The 16818-nt window shown below is 49.3% G+C and overlaps 2 protein-coding genes across 2 annotated transcripts; one reads left to right on the forward strand and one right to left on the reverse strand.

The window, feature by feature from the left end:
- The first annotated feature begins 352 nt into the window (after positions 1–352).
- Med9 (mediator complex subunit 9) lies at positions 353–13641 on the forward strand. Its single transcript, XM_057775025.1, has 2 exons — positions 353–585; positions 12023–13641. The coding sequence occupies exons 1-2, from the start codon at positions 374–376 to the stop codon at positions 12237–12239; spliced, it is 429 nt and encodes a 142-aa protein (XP_057631008.1). The 5' UTR covers positions 353–373; the 3' UTR covers positions 12240–13641.
- Positions 13642–14824: 1183 nt separating this feature from the next.
- Rasd1 (ras related dexamethasone induced 1) lies at positions 14825–16562 on the reverse strand. The gene is made up of 2 exons (XM_057775290.1): positions 15986–16562; positions 14825–15849 (listed from the first exon to the last, which is right to left on the reverse strand). The coding sequence occupies exons 1-2, from the start codon at positions 16269–16271 to the stop codon at positions 15293–15295; spliced, it is 843 nt and encodes a 280-aa protein (XP_057631273.1). The 5' UTR covers positions 16272–16562; the 3' UTR covers positions 14825–15292.
- Positions 16563–16818: the final 256 nt, after the last annotated feature.

A 16818-nucleotide genomic window follows, 5' to 3' on the forward strand; every position in this document is an offset into this window, starting at 1 on the left:
ACACAAAGAAGCGTAGGTCCTTGTCATCTAGATGCTCACTGCCTCCGTCCCAGTTTCACGGGGGTGGGGGGGTGTGGTGGGGGGTGGGGGGGCTCGCCGGCGTCATCCGTTCTTCTTTCCAGTCCCGGGATGGGGGAGCGGTCCTTGTTGGTGTTCTGACCCTTCCCTGTCATGTGAACTGGGAAAAGATGACTGAACTAGGTCCCCTACTCCTGACTACTTAATTTAGTTGTCCTGACACCTGTCGCCTAGCAACACAATTTCGCCTGCGCCCAGGGCGCAGGCTCAAAGCCTTTTCCCGCCCGGTCTCCCGGGCGCACAGCTGTGACGCAAGCATTCCGCGACTCTCGGCAGCGACCGCACGCTTGGTACCATGGCTTCCTCTGGGGTGGCGGGTGGGAGACAGGCCGAAGATACCTTGCAGCCACCTCCCGAGCTGCTACCGGAGTCCAAGCCGCCGCCGCCGCCTCAGCCTCTACCGGTCGCCGCGCTCCCGCCACCGCCGGCTCCGCAGTCTCAATCCCCCGCAGGCGTGAAGGAGGAGAATTACTCCTTTTTACCGTTGGTTCACAATGTCATCAAATGGTAAGGGCCTAGGAGAGGTCAGGACACCAACTTTCCCGGCCTCCGGTGTTGCTGGTTCGGTCCGAGCAGCCGAAGCCTGGGCGCTCTGGGCCACGCCCCGTTTTCCCAGAGGGGCCACACAGTCGCCTTGTGAGTTCAGCAAACTCCAGAGCCTGGAGAGTTACACTGTGCGCCCGGGTGAAGCCCACAGACTGAGCAAATTCATAGGTTCTGCGGTGCACTCTTGTTTACATCCCAGATCCCTCGGCGTCTTGGGGTTAGGTCTCAAGTCCTTACACACATAGTCTGAAGGGAATTTGTTTTTGTTTTTCGAGACCTGGTTTCTCTGTGTAGCCCTAGCTGTCCTGGAATTCATAGAGACCCGCCAGCCTCTGCCTCACTCGAGTATCGGGATTAAAGGCGTGTGCCCCCATGCCCTGCCATCTGAAGGCAGTTTTACACTGTAGTTTTAATATACCTGCGTTTTGGTTGTTTATATGAGTCCCAGTGTGAAATTTCCCACTTGTACCATTATGTGGGCCCTTAAAAGTTTTCTAATATTGGGAATTTTAGATGTTCAGATGCGAGATTCTCGCCTTGTACACAGTTCCCGTTTCAGTGCTAGGCAACATCTTTACCTGTGTGACACTATTAAGGACTACAGATGTACACCGGAAAGGAACCAGTGATTTACTGTCACAGGGTTTACCCAATAGAAGCAGAGTAAAACAAGCGTTTTTAAAACTGGATAGGGAGCCAGGCGTTGGTGGCGCACGCCTTTAATCCCAGCACTCAGGGGGCAGAGGCAGGCGGATCTCTGTGAGTTCCAGGCCAGCCTGCTCTACAGAGTGAGTTCCAGGACAGCTAGAGCTGTTACACAGAGAAACCCTGTCTTGAAAAACTAAAAAAAAAAAAAAAGTAAACTGGAGAGGGTAATGCTAGAAAACATTTGCAACAAAGAAATGGAAGTTGATCCAAATGATTATGTCTCAGTATTAACCTTAACAGGATATTAAAGGATGTGGGTGCCGTCTTTTTGGCCACAAGTCTTCAGTCTGCAAGATGGCTTACGTATTTTTTGTTACTCTCCGTATACAGTTGTGTCACTTCCAAGAGGGACACTGTTGTCCAAACATTCTCCTCTCAAGTGTGCTTTGATAAACTCGGGTGGCAGTGGACAGTCACTCCCTGGGGCTTCTTGCTACTGTCAGGATTCTTGGTAACAGTAAGAGAGTTGGACGGCTTGGCAGGTGAGAACGCTTGCTGTGCAGGCAAGAGGACCTGAGCTTGAATCCCCAGCATCCGCATAGAAAGCAGTCATGGATGCTCATGCCCTGTGGCCCCAGCATTTCCGGGCAGAGACAAACACATCTTGAGAGCTGTGGCCAGCCAGCCTAGCTGATACTATGAACTTCCCATTAACCATGAGACCCTGTCTCAAAGCAGTAAAGTGAAGAGCCACAGAAAAAGACACCCTGCTTCAGCATGCCCGCCTGCACACTCACAGGCATTCACAGACCTGAATAACCCCCCCCACACACACACATACATAATAAATAAAAAAAAGAGTCTTAGTAACATAGGGTATATAAAAGCTGCTGCTAGTGTCTTAGGGCATTCTGTTAAAAGGGGGAATTTTGTTGAGATAGGGTTTTGCTACAAAGCCCAGACTACCTTTGACCTTTTGATCCTCGTATCTCAGCTTCCTGAGTGCTGGGGCTACAGGTGTGCACCATTACACCTAGCAACCGTGAATCTTTTCATAGGAGGGGATGTGCTTTAAAATCACGGTAAAAAGTTCATTACAGTAATGCAGAAACTAGTGACATTATTATTATCGTCAAAGATTAGACACTACCTGTAATTGTATATGCTATACTTTTATACCTGGCAATAATTACTGTAGTTTTTTTTTCCTTCACACTAGTATGAGTGATGCATTCTGCTGCGGCGTTACCCCTGCTCCTGTGCCACTAGGCAAAGGAAGGTTTTGGTTACATTGTAACCATTAGACTATTACTGTATGTATGATCTGGAATTGACCAGATTATTCAGGGATGACTGGATAGCCACAGGACACTAGGTGTAACCTCTACTAAACCATTAAATACTAAAAGTAAATTAAGACAAGATTACAATTCCAGTCATCTTTACGAATGTGCCTTTGATGTTTTGCTGATAAGGAATTGCCATTTGGCCTAGAAATCTTAATAGCCAACTTCACTGGAGTTGAGGCAGCCTAGATCCCTTGCAGTATGGTGGCTTGGTGCTCGCCTTAGCTAGGGTTACTGTTGTGTGATGAAACCCCATGACCAAAAGCAGATTGTGAAGGAAATGGTTTGTTTGGCTTTTACATCCATATCACCGGGGAAAGCCAGGGCAGGAACCTGGAGGCAGGAGCTGTTGCCGAGGCCATGGAAGGGCTGCTTACTGACCTGCTTCACCTGCTTGTTCAACCTGCTTTCTTTTTCTGTCTTTTCTTTTTTCTTCTGGTTTTTGGAGACGGTTTCTCTACATAGCCCTGGCTATTCTGGAACTATTTATGGACCAGTCTGACCTCAAACTCGGAGATCCGTCTGCCTTCACCTCCTGAGGACTGGGATTAATGGTATGAGCCCCCACGCCTGGCTTCAGTGTATTTTCTTTTCTTTTTTTTTTTTTTGGTTTTTCGAGACAGGGTTTCTCTGTGGCTTTGGAGCCTGTCCTGGAACTAGCTCTGTAGACCAGGCTGGTCTCGAACTCACAGAGATCCGCCTGCCTCTGCCTCCCGAGTGCTGGGATTAAAGGCGTGCGCCACCATCGCCCGGCTTCAGTGTATTTTCTTATGTAGAATCCAAGACCATCGTCCTCGGGGTGGCTCACCCATGGGCTGGGCGCTCCCATATCAATAGCAAATTAAGAAAATGCTCCATAGTCTTGCCTTCAGCCTGATCTTATGAAAGTGTTTTCTCAGTTGAGGCTTCCTCCTGTCTGCCAACTCTGTCAAGTTGACACAGCACAGCAGGCTCAGTGCTCATCTGCAGCTTTTCAAGTGACCGCAAAGCTTCGGGTCTCACATTGGACTGTTCTCTTGGCGTCAGACAACATGAACATCCTGTATGTAGGGTAAGGCAGACTGTCCTCTGTGTTAGCTTTTGGCAGATACATAGGTGAGACGGAAAAAGAGGAAGGCAAACAAAAGCAACAAAAACCCTGACCATCTCAGGGCAATGCTGGAATATTGGGGTTACCCAGAGTAACCCAGATATACATGGATTAATTAAATCACAGGTGCACATCCACCCATGCTGCAGAACAGATATTCCCAAGCCAGCAGAGCACTTGGGTTGGGCTAGCCTTGGTGGCAGGAAGTGAGATGTACCAAGAACATGCTGTGAAGTCAGAGGGTCTGAGTTCAAGTTTGTGTGCTGAGGCTTGCCTTACCATCTGTGTGAACAGTCTTCCCAGGCTGTAATTTTCCTGTCTCTATGTATCAGTAGATCTGAATTGGACGTGGTGGTGCATACCTTTAATCCCAACACTCAGGAGACTAAGGCTGATCTCTGAAACTGAAACCAACCTAGTCTACATGTCTAAAAAGCTCAGCATCAATTGCATCATAAGGGAGGTTTAATTATCAAAAGGAACAGTTGCCAAGTACAAGTGTGGCTGCTGGGAATACCTTAAGTTTCTTTTTTTTTTTTTTTTTTTTTTTTGGTTTTTCGAGACAGGGTTTCTCTGTGGTTTTGGAGCCTGTCCTGGAACTAGCTCTGTAGACCAGGCTGGTCTCGAACTCACAGAGATCCACCTGCCTCTGCCTCCCAAGTGCTGGGATTAAAGGCGTGCGCCACCACCGCCCGGCCCTTAAGTTTCTTCTTTGGGTTTATATGCATGTGTTTCTTTTCAGAAAGTCATAGAAATGGGTACCAGGCTATCGTGTGCCATTTTCTTAGGCTGCTGTAGATTCCATCCTGTGCACATGTAAAAGTCTGTCTCATTGAGGGAGCTACAGAGAATCCCATCTGACATGCAGCTGGTCTTCACGTGTAGGCATTTTGGTTTTTCACTTTTGCAGCAGGCACCATGCTGGGATGAAGTCCTTTGCTCGAGGTTATAGTGAGGTAAATCCTCTGCCATGGAACCCCTGAGGCAGGGGACATGCAGTTTCTATTTTGACAGCTGTTGCTCATTTCATCTTTTTAGCTGACTCCTCCAAACTTCAGATCAGACTATGTCAGTTAACTTGCAAACTCTGTTAGCCTGAAGTGGGCTGTAAATCTGCCACCTGAGAAGCACTAAGACAAATTAAAGATGGATCCCACAGATGGAAAGTAGGAAGTAATCTCTCTCCACTCTCGATTGCCTCCCTCTCCCAGATCTGTACATATTCCGTGTGGCAGTGAGTCATCAGTCATGGACTCGACTCTTGTGCACATGCGCGCTGCTCCTGTAGTTGGAGCCGGAATGAGTACCTGGGTCTGCCCTTTCTCAGTGAGTTCTCTAGAGTCTTGAGAAATTGCTGCTGATGTGGTACGTGAATATAACATTCTGGTCACGATTAGCAAGGTTGGGGAAATGTGTCGATTGATGCTTTGTTACCGGTATATTTCTTTCCTCCGTACCTCTGCTGCTGCCATTAAACTTTTAACTGGCTAGTCTGATAGATAGGTCAGAAATGTAATCAGTTGGTACGTTTTAGTATGCCATCTTTTCATATGTATGCAGTTTTAATTTGTTTTGAGACAGAGTCTCACTTTGTAGCTCTGTCTGGCCTGGAACTTGCTATGTAGACCAGGCTAGCTTCCAACTGAGAGATCCACCTGCCTCTGCCTCCTGAGTGCTGGATTCAAAGGCGTGTACTGTCAAATCTGGCTTGCAAATTTAATTTTTTGTTGCTATTCTTGTTTTACGTGCCCGTCCCTCTAGTTTCCTGTGCTTCTGTTGAGCCGAGCTTCTTGTCTCTGCCTTTCAGATGTAAATTACCAGGCTGTTGACTTTTTTTCATCTTTGGTGATGGTCGTGGTGATTTTTTTCCCTACTTAAAATCGTGATTTGATGTAATCAGATTTGCTCAGCTTTTCCTTCACAGCTTCTGAATGTGAGTCTGTATTTGTTCCTTTTCTTGCCATGTGACAACAACACATGGTAGAAAAACCTATAGGAAGATGACTATTTTAGCTCACTGAGAGTGTCCATCATGACAGAGAGTTTGGCTAAACACAGTGGTATCATCCATCATGATGGCCAGGAAGTAGAAAGAAGGCAAGGAAGGGGTAGGGACAAAATGCTCCCCAAGGACATGCTCCCAGTGTCCTAATTCTTTCAGCTTTGTTCCCACCCCCAGAGTTTCTAGAACTTCCCATTAACAGTGTCACCAAGTGTTTAAAATAGTGGCCTGTGGGAGACATTTTGTACCAAACCATAACAGAATCTTGCTTAGAAAGGCTTTGGGACCTGGTGTGGCTCAGTGTTAGAGCACTTGCCTAGCGTGTACAAGGCCCTGGGTTCTATCCCCAGTGTTCTAAAACAACAATAAAACAAAGACTTTGACTTATTTTTGGTTTTTGAGACAGGGTTTCTGTAAGTAGTGTTGGTCACCTGTCCTGGAACTTGATATGCAGCCTCTACTTCCAGAACGCTGGAATTAAAGGTGTGTATGGCACACCTAGCTCAAAACAAAGGTCTTAGTGATCTCCTTCTCGTAGAACTATTGTGGTTCTGATTTTTTACTTTTAATTTTTAGATGTTTCCACGATACTTTTTGTGGAGAGTAAATGGTTGGACAGATTTTCTTCTGCCACCTTCCCTACTGCTGGTTATTAAATATTAACTCATGTTTGAATTGCTGCCTTCAAAAGTCAGATACTCAGTCTCCAAGTGTTTTCTGAACGTCCAGACATCCTATTCTCTGATGCTAAGGTATCGTAGTCCTGAGCTCTTTATGGTTTATTTATTTTCCTTAAACTAGTTTTCCTTCTTGTTCTTGCTTGGCTGACTTCCTGTGGCATTCTACATTGCTGCCCAGATTTCCCATAGCCATGTGCGTGTGCTCAGTGGGCTGTGCCGTTTAGACCTGCACTGTACTTTCAAGCCGGTTGGTGCCACTCATCCAGGTCTGTAACCTCAGTTTCGGATCAGTCAGTTCTTTCTTTGTTTTTGTTTTGTTTTTGTTTTTCAAGACAGTGTTTCTCTGTGTAGCCTTGGTTGGCCTGGAACTTCTTCTATAGACCAGGTTGGCCTCAAACTCACAGAGATTCCCCCACCTGCCTCTGCCTCCCGAGTGCTGAGTGCTAGGATTAAAGGCTTGCACCACCACTTCTTAACTAGTCTCTTTGTCTTTAAATTCTCTTCAATTCATTCTGTAAGTTCATTTTTCTCTGCCCAAAATTTTCTGGAATATTGTACACTACAGTACCTCTGTGCTGACACTCAGGAGGCTGAGATGGGGGATCTCATTTGAGGCTAGCCTGGGCTACATGGTGAGAGCATGCCTCAAAGCTTCTCTCGGGTTTCCTTTTCCTAAATTGAGCGCAGACTTTTAGCCTTTTATTCAGGGGTCATAGCAAACCATATCATGTGACTGGACAAGCTGCCGCTGCAGAGCCCGGTAGTTACATGTGTCTTTGACTGGGCAGAGCACTCATGGAACCTGTATATCTTTATGGACTCACCTAGTGGCCACCTTCTACGCTCAGAGTTTTGTGCCAGAACTTTCCACTGCACCCTGTGACTCCACCCGGTACCTGGAGACTTTGGCTGAAACAGCCCTGCTTAGACTTGGAGTCCAAACACTGGCTTTCCTCCCATCATCGTTCCCAGAGTTGAATGAACAGTTATGTGAACTGCATGTTTGCGGGGCCTGCTGGTGCAGCCTTGTAATTCCAACTACTGGGGACGCCTGGGTAAGAGGATTGTGAGTTCAAGGCCTTTGTAGGCAATAGAAAAAAGGAGACTGAGGATGTAACTTAGTGGCTTAGTGCTTGCCTGTCAGTCATGAAGCCCTGGGTTGAATGGCAGTACTAGAATTTACAGGCTGTCTATTTATTATTTGGAGAAAGAGTCTCTCTGTGTAACCCTGGCTGTCCTGGAACTACTATGTAGATTATGCTGGCCTTGAACTCATAAAGAAATGCCTGCCTCTGCCTCTCAAGTGCTGAGATAAAGGGATGCGCCACTACACCAGGCCTATTTTTTGAAGTTTGAAAGAATGAGGAGAGGAAATGCTTGTAAGAGCTCCTATAAACCCCAGTCTTTGAGGCCTTTCCTTGTCTATGGTGTAGCTACAAAGGACATAGACAAGAAAGGAGGAGTAAAGCGTGACCTTCGAAACTAAGCGTCCCAGCCTGCCAGTTCTGAAGTGCAGTGTCCCTGCCTGTGTGCCGCTCTTGGCCCACCCCGTTAGTAGTCTCCATTTGGATACTTACGCACTGTGGCTTTGCTAAATGTCATACTTCTGTCAAATGTCTTAGGTTGCTAGTGGGTCCAGGAGACCATCCTTGTTAAGCCGGCACTGGGAGTTCAAGTGATAAGTGCAAGCCTCCCTCCTGCCTGCTCCAGGCAGGTCAGCGAGACCTCTGTTCTGGGAACAGGGTGTCACTGACCTGCCTCTTCCCACACACAGGCTCCTTGCCAGCTGAGGCCTGCTGGACTGTGCAGGAAGTGCTCCCACAGGCCATGCCTGGGATTCACAGTTCTGCTGCCCTGTTTCCACCCAGTGCCCACTCTTTCCGCTGGGTCCTGGAGCAGAAAGGGTGTCCTTAGAGCCTGTCTGGAGACTACTGGGAAGAGCTGCATCTGTGCCAGTTCTCAGACTCACAGTAAAACTGACCCGGCCCTGATGGCCTCCGTGGGGGCGGCCTCCCTGCGCTGTTGGGGAAGGAGTCCAGGGAAGAATAAGTTAAGAGTGCTCTCCCAGTGGTCTCCACAGTTCGCCCTATGGGTATGTTGGGGTAGAGCCACCACAGCTCACCATAGTGACCTACGTGGATTTGGATTTCTAAAAGTGGGTGGGACAGAGGGATTAGGAGCAGGAGAGGACTTGGATGTGTAAGAAGCAGTGTCAGTGGTTGTCTGAAGTAGTGTGGGGGAGGGGGAGTGGCTGGACACATGGCTGGGAGAATTGGAGAGGGCAGCCTTAGTGGGTGGGGGCTGCTGTCCCATTATGAATGTTGACAGGCAGGCAGATGGCAGTCCCATTGTGGATGTTTGCAGAGAAAATCTGGATGCTGGAGGAGGAGCTAGACTTGGGAAAGAGGACTCTGGGAGTTGCTGGGGGTGAGGGAACAAGCCCAAAGACATGCTGTAGGACAGTTTTTTCAAATTTCTCTTAACTGATCACTGGAGAGAAGGAAAACCCCTGCAATCCTGTGGCTAATGAAAGCTGGTGTGGGAAGTCCAGTGCCGCTGTACCAAAGACCTGGTGAGTGCTGGCAGAACCACAGAGAACACCAGATTACAGCTAGGCAGGAAGTAGCCACTAATAGCCAGATAAGATTGCCTACAGTCAGGGGAGGAGAGACAGTCATGAGTTTTGAGGAGATATGTTTATGTTTGGAATGGGGTCTTCCTGGACTGGCCTCAAACTTGGTCTTCCTACCTCAGTCTCCTAAGAAACTGGGATTATAGGTGTGTGTTGCTATGCTGAGAGAATATTCTGGCAATATATGTCAAAAGTTATATAAAGCCTTTGACCCAGAATTCCCCCCATAGGACATTATCTTTCCGGAATACTTGCAGAGTTATGTAAAGATGCAAATATACCATGTCCATTGCCATTTTGATGAGTTACAAGCATTCCAGATGATGGTCTGTAAATAATTTCACAATGTAATCAAATGCATATTAATGTAGAAAGACCTCCATCCAATGTGGATTAAGTGAAAAGGGAAGAATGAGAACCACATTTGATACGCTCTGCCAGGATAACAAAAGTACACACATGGTTGCGTGTTACTGCACATGTTGAGATGATCCACAGCAGTTTATATCATATGCTAACACAGGTGGTTCTGGGACTTGGGACTAAAAGGACTTCCCTTTTCTAAAGCCTTGATAGCTATTTTAATTTCTTCCCTTTAGCATCTACTAATATTCAAGATAAACATTTGATCTGGGGACGTGAAAGCCACAGGAGTCAGTCCAGCGGCGACAGAGAGGACTGAGGGGCACTAGTCCCAGGGCTGGCCAGCAGGGACAGGTGGGGCATGCTCCTGAGGAGCACAGAAGTCTGTTGTAGGAAGATGCAGGCAGCCAGGTCAGGGTACCCAGAGGTGAGGAGAGTGACTGTCAGTGTGAGAGCAGGGCTGGCCTGCTGACCCATGGCCTCCCCTTGTTTCTGCATTGCTGGAGGACACACTGCTCACTTGTTGCCAATTTGCTTCTGTGCAAAAAAGAAATTGGGAGAAATCAGGGCATATTCTTAGATGGACCCATTGTTCCAAGACTTTTGTTCATGAGCCTGGGACTCGTGCCTAAAAGCCTGTGCTGGCTGCTAGGAAGATGCTCTGCCCTCCGGGCCCCCGTGGTTGTAGTATTCATGCCACTCTTTAAGGACGCACAGTAGATGGAACCATGGTGCTCTAACTGTCTTTGTTTGCATGATTTCCATCGTTCCTGACCTACTCTCTCTCCTTTTCCTTCTAAAGTTGGATGGTGACTAATGTTGATCACAAAGGTAGGCCCGTTTAGAGCTCTCGACTTCTGTCCCCTCACTGTCATCCTGGCATACCAAACCCCCTCGTAGTTTGAACAGGTTTCTGAATAGTGTTTTCCTCACCCCAGGACTTCTGTTGTATCTACCACTACCAACTAGGGCAGGTGAACAGCCTACTGCAGGGGCCTACAGCCCCCCCTCCTCTCCCCCCCCCCCGTGACTTTCCCTACCTTTCTGTTTCTTACCTGAAATCTACGCCCTTCCCCCAAAGTTCACCTGGTAAAGAATGGATATCTGGAGGGTTTCAAAAGCGAGTGTCTTACACATGGCCCGTGCTTCCCTGTCCGAATCAGAGCTTTGGAGCTGGTTAGGCTTGCTTCAGGAACTATATTACTATAAACCTCCTTCCGCATTTTGGTTTTTGTGGGGTTTGTTGTTGTTTGCTTTTACTGTATCCTTCTATGTGATGTGAACCAGTTTTCTTAAGAGTATTTTAAATTCCAACACTTGATCAGTGGCAGTCCCCAGTGTCTGTGCTCTGAGCTGGGACTTGTTCCGAAGCTCATCTTTCCTGGCTTCCATGGGTGATTCTTTTGTTCTTAGGGTTTTTGGGTTTGGGGGCTGGGTGCGGTCAAGACAGGGTTTCTCTATGTAACAGCTCTGGCTGTCCTGGAACTTGCTTTGTAGACCAGACTGACCTCGAACTCATATTTTCCTGCCTCTGCCTCCTGAGTGCTGGGATCAAAGGTGTGCGCAAGCACTGCCCGGTTGTTCTTAGGGTTTTTGTTCTTTTTTGCCTTTGGTTTGATGGCAGGAATAGGGATCTTTGCAGTGGATCACAGCTGTGAACGGATCTGAACGATCTGACTTCAAAATGGACTTGACCCAGAAGAAGGCATTTGCAGAACCATGGTAGAAGAGAGCCTGTCTGCTGAGAACTTCCAGTGATCTGTAGCTGAGTTAAATTCATGACTAGCTTTGTGGGAATTCATCTTAACATTAACAAAAGCCCAAGCCAGCATCATACCTCAGTGAAATGAAGGTCTTGCTAATTCACAAAGTCTCTCCTAGAAACGACTCAGGTCAGGTGGAGTGGAGTATGTCAGCAAGTTTGTTTTGATTCTTTGTTTTGGGTAGCAGTCAGCTGGTGGATGGTAATGGTGTATTCATTTAGCATGGCTGTGGCCTTGCTTTCCAGTCATTCACTCTTTTGACAGGTGGTGTTTTGAAAACTTAATTTGGTGTATTGTGTGTGCATGTGTGTGGTAGAGAGCCAGAGGAGGGTACTTTGGGTGCCCCGTGTCACCTTTCACGGTATGCCCTTGTACAGAACCTGAGGCTTGCTATTTTAACTTGTTGGCTTCTGGGATCTGCCTGTTTCTATACCCTACCCCACCTGAGCTGGGGTTATAGACACGTGTGCCCCTGCTGGGTGATGTGGCTCCAAACTCAAGTTGTCATACTTGTGCAAGCATTCTTTATCCACAGTTGTTTCTTGAGTGTGGTGTCCTACGTATGGGGTCAGGACCAGCAAGACACCTGTGATGAAGCCAGCTCAGTTCCTGCCCTCAGTGGGGCCGAGAGCTTTAAGTATCTGATTTGTCAAGTGTGCTGGTCAAGGGAATGTTTTAATGATCTAACTTAAAGCTAAAGAAAAAACCAAAACGACCAATCCCTGTCTTCTGGGGTGGGCAACCTAGTCACGGGTTAGACATGTCAAACAGAACATTCCGAAAGGTGTCAGAGGGTGTAGAACTAGAAGCCGTGGTGGAGATGAGCTGCACCTGCTAATAACTGACTGCCTTCTACTTCCCCTGCTGCCCCTAGCATGGACAAGGACAGCCCAGATCTCCACCAGGACCTGAATGCGCTCAAAACAAAGTTCCAGGAGATGCGGAAGCTCATAGGCACCATGCCCGGCATCCACATGAGCCCTGAGCAGCAACAGCAACAGCTACACAGCCTCCGGGAGCAAGTCAGGACGAAGAATGAGCTTCTGCAGAAATATAAGAGCCTCTGCATGTTTGAGATCCCCAAGGAGTAGGGCCAGCTCCCAGGACAGCTGCCAAGGGATTGAAAACCTCACACCTGTGGTGTCCAGCTCCTTGGGAGCCTAACTCTAAACTATGAGGCCACATGTGCCTGGTGTAGGGCCTCATTGGCTGTACTCAGCTTTGACTAGCTACGCCTGGGCCTCATCAGCAGATCTAGAGGGCACAGGAGAGGAAGTAGCTGTTCCCTTCTTTCCCTCAGGTCCTCCCACTCCCGATACCATCAGCGTATATCAGGTACATACTGTTCCCATTAACAGCAGTTTCATGAAGCATTTACATAGAATTCGTGGGGTAAATTAGGCCTACACTGAGATGGCATGGATTTAATATAATTAAAGAAGGCTGGGAGCGTGCGAACATTGTTATGAAAGGCCAGAGGGTGGGTGGCTTCTCCCCCAAAACTGTTTGAGCTACTGAATGAAACTATCTCTGGGGCGTTAGCCCAGCGCTTTGCCTGCCAGCCACCGGCTGGCAACTCCAGTTTCCAGCCTCCTGCATCCAGCCTCATAGGCTCTTGCTCCCTTTATCTCCATCACTCCAGGCAGTGCTCAGAATAGCCAAAGCACCGCTTGCCTGGGGCCCTTTGTTCTTCCCACGCTGGCTCTGCCCTGATTCATCAGCCCCTGCTTACCACGTCATCTCCCCTCCAGCCAAGGAGTCAGCCTCATTTGCTCCTCTGCACATGGTCCCTGCACACTTCTGATGTGGAGCGGAGTGGCTGGAAGGGTAATGGGGCAGTTCCTCAGCCAGGGGTGTGTGTGGTCTGAGTCCTGTCCAAAGGGCAAGGAGAGCTAAGCCTGGCTCCATACCTGTGCTCTAGTTGTAGAGTGCCCAGCTAGTCCCAGAGAGACACTGTGTTTTCTTCCTCCCAGGGGCTGTCACACTAAGGGAGGGTGGCCCTTTCTCAGGAGTAAGGTGAGAAGTACAGAGTATTGTTTGGATCTTGAAATGGGCACAGCCTGGGCTGACCACTTTAGGACTTAGCAGGTGCCTGCCAGCTGGCCTTGTTGGCAGGAGTGCTGGCTGGGGATGGTTTCAGTAGGGGTTCTTGTGGTACTGCCTATCTGAAATGTCTCACAGTTGGGACTTGGGATGTGTGAAAGAGGGTGTTGAGTTGCAGTGGTTTGGGCAGAAAAGTGGGCTCTGAGGTGGAGAGGAGAGCCAATTAAGCCATGACTACCTGGGAACTGTTACTTAACTGAATCAGTTATTTTCCGATTTTCTGGAAATTTGAGCAGTGGGTGAGCCAGTTTTAAGGCTCTGCCCCACTTCTGTGAAACACAGAACACACGACACGCAGGAGCTTCAGACCCTCCTGCTAAGCAGAGAGAAAGGCTCCTCGGAGGGCTGGAGGAGGTGGAGACTCATCTGCAGACTTGGGAATAAAGTATGCTGTGCTCTCAGTACACATGGTTTGCCTGCTGTCTTTTTCTTTATTATAATCCATTTTCCAGCCATGTTAGGAGTCAGACCCTGGGATTGCAGGTTTTATAATGAAGAACTCAAGTGGGGTGTGGAGCGGTAGCAGCGTAGAGGCAAATGTTCTCTGTGCTCCTTCCTCTACCCAGCATGTGCATCCATTAGACTACATAAAAGCCTGCATGTCTCCTTCAGGGGCCCTGGGCAGCCCAGCCAGCTATCCATTGTTGAAAAGTGAATGCTTTTCTGTGATTTGAGAAGTGCAGTTCCTTGGAAGTGACCCTTCCCAAAACACGGGTGAAGTCCCACCCCCTAGGACAGTCTTAAGCATCAAGACCATCTTGAGAAGTACCAAATACTTGGCTCATGGGGTGCAGCAGTTGAGCTGATTCTGAGATACCATGCTGAACCCACACAGCATGTTTCTGTCCCTCAGCTGCAAAATTGGAGGCTTGGAAGGTGACACTTGCCTCAAGTTGACCTTAGGAATGGCAAGGAGATCTGGGTCAGAAGCCATGAGCCCTTAGCCACAGAGGGAGACATCTAAGTGCAGAGGAGATGGGCCTCACCTGGTTAAGTGCTTTTACTAGGTCCTGCGGCAACCCTGGGCAGGGGCTAAGCAACTAGCACTTGTGTCTTCCAGTACCCTCTCAGGCAGGACCCCTTACCTGGGGAATCAGGGTCAGAGGGTCAGAGTTTCGAGAGTGACAGCTTTCCCTAGCCTGCCATGGTTGAGTAACAGACTGTGTGGAAGGGGAGTGTGAATATATCTCCAGAAGTGAGGCCCTCTGGAATAGGCAAAGGGTGGACAGAGAATGCCAGAAAGATCTAGAGCATGTCCCACTTTGAAGCTGGGAGGCCATTTTCAGAAGGCAAGGTCCATTCTCAGTTCTGCTTGACCACTGCCACTGAGGCAGAAACCCAGCTCCCTAAAAGAGCAAAGAAAGCCCCATTTTCCATTTTTAAAATTATTTTATTTTAAATTAAAAAAATAATAAAGACCTCACACAATAGAAATGTAGAGATTTTTGTTCATGTCATACTGACACCAGAACTAAATTAAAGTGCAAGTTTTGTGGCTTATCTTTGAGCAATTACACGCGCACACACACACATGTAAACAAGTCTCTTGCCTATGATTGAAAACCCCCCCCCCCCCGCCCAACCTCACGCTAAAGTTTCCAGTTTGCAGAGGTTGCTGTCATGGCAACACCAATCACAGACAAGATAATGCTTTGTTGGTCCTGGCCCTCCAGCAGGCAGGACAGTTACAAGAAGTCTCACAGGCTGATGAACTTCATGTTACTCTCATTCTCAAGTCTCAGAGAAAAATGCCAAGTACCCCTCTACTGGGTCCTGGCATCTCAGAAGTGAGGGCAGGCACCAGCTGGGTATCAGTGGCGAGAGAGTCCAGTCTTAGCCAGTTCTCTTTCCTTTCACAACAGATGACTGTCCCTTAATGGTCTGGCAGCGTCTCCCGGTGCGCAGGGCTGGGTCGCTTCAAGCGAGGGAGGAGGCCAGTTGGCGCCCTCATGGCAACCGAGCACGCGGGGCTAGCCCAGGAGTCCAATTTGACTTTTGAACAAAAAAGGTCCTCAGGTTTTGTGACCGACGCTGGGGGCTTCTAACTGATGACACAGCGCTCCTTGTCCTTGGCCTGGCTGCTGACACTGGTCTTTTCACGAATGTACATGAGGTCGCTGTGCACGCTAGGTCTGCGGGCAAAGGGCGCCAAGATTCCAAAGGCTTCGCCGTGGTCGCCGCCGCCGCCGCTGCCCGCACGCAGAAGCTTCTTGTTCCTTAGAGCCTTTTTGTGCAGTACGTCGCAGTACTGCACAGACACCTTGCGGTGCAAGTCGGGGCTCATCTCGCTCGGCAGCTTGGCCATGGCAAAGAGTGCACGGAACATCTGGTCCAGGCTGCTGTTCTTCTTAGCCGAGATCTCAAAGTAGGCACAGCGCTGAGGGTCGTCGCCCACCAGCTGCTCAATCTCCCGCTGCTCCACTTCGCGGTAGAAGTCCCGGTCCCCTTTGTTACCGCAAATGACCAGGGGCACGTCCACGTTCTCTTTGGTTTTGTTCTTGAGACAAGACTTGGTGTCCAGAATCTGCTGTTTGAGCCTTTGCACCTCCTCGAATGAGTCACGGTTGTCCAAGCTGAATACCAGAATGAAAACGTCTCCTATAGGGGAATGAGAGGGAAAGGTGAGGGCGGCTGTCAGGAGTGGAACAGCGCACGTCGGCGGCCCTATGCGCGATACACCAGACCCCCTCCCCAAAACTCGGGCCCCGGGATCCCAGTCGGGCCCCCCACTCACCTGTTAGGATGGACAGGCGCCGCATGGCGGGGAACGGATGATTGCCGGACGTGTCCAGTATATCCAACTGGTAAACTTCGCCGCGGATCGAGTAAAACTTTCGGTGGAAGTCCTCTATGGTAGGGGTGTAGGTGTCCTCGAAGCGGCCCGTAAGGAAACGCGACACGATGGCGGTCTTGCCCACTTTGGATGAGCCAAGGATGACCATCCGGTAGCAGTTCTTGGCAGGGATACTCAGCTCAGAGTCGCTCGGACACATCTTCTTGATCATCGCGGCCAGTTTCATTGGGCAGAGGGGCTCCGGGAGCAGATACAGGGCAGAGAGAAGGCAGAGGTTCGGGAGTGGCAGAAGAGCTTGTCTTTGAGACCGCTCGAGCTTGGCTTGACTCTTGGGGACAGCAGGCTCTGGCTTTCTGCGCCCTACACCGCCCTTATATGCAGAGAGCCGGAGCGCCCGGGCTGGCGCCTCCCAGCCAAGGTGCGTCACGTCCCGCCCCCAGGAGCGCCCTGCTCCTCCTAGACTCAGCGACCTCCGCCTTGGAGCCTGCGGCTCCGCTCCAGCCCTACGTGCGCTGGAAGGAAAACTAAGTCCAAACTACCGCCACGCGAGGATCCAGGCTGGCCTCAGGGACCTCAGAGGTCGCCGGGGTCCTGGCTATGCCGGTGACTCTCTGACCTCTGGGATCCCAATTCTCTCAACACCAGTACGCGGGTGCTCACTTTCCTTGGGTCTCAGTTTCCCAGAAAATATGACCCGGTGATAACAACAGGTGTGCTGGGAATTTACCCCAGCGCCAGCCCCTCGGGTCCCAGGACCCGTGCTGCCAGGACCG

This window comes from Chionomys nivalis, chromosome 7 (genome assembly GCF_950005125.1).
Source record: "Chionomys nivalis chromosome 7, mChiNiv1.1, whole genome shotgun sequence".
Classification (NCBI taxonomy): Eukaryota; Metazoa; Chordata; class Mammalia; order Rodentia; family Cricetidae; genus Chionomys; species Chionomys nivalis.

Coding starts and splice junctions, on each gene's coding strand:
- Rasd1 (XM_057775290.1), bottom strand. CDS start 16,271: ATGAAACTGGCCGCGATGATCAAGAAGATGTGTCCGAGCGACTCTGAG. Junction 15,850..15,985: donor GCGCCTGTCCATCCTAACAG/GTGAGTGGGGGG, acceptor ATTCCCCTATAG/GAGACGTTTTCATTCTGGTA.
- Med9 (XM_057775025.1), top strand. CDS start 374: ATGGCTTCCTCTGGGGTGGCGGGTGGGAGACAGGCCGAAGATACCTTG. Junction 586..12,022: donor GTTCACAATGTCATCAAATG/GTAAGGGCCTAG, acceptor TGCTGCCCCTAG/CATGGACAAGGACAGCCCAG.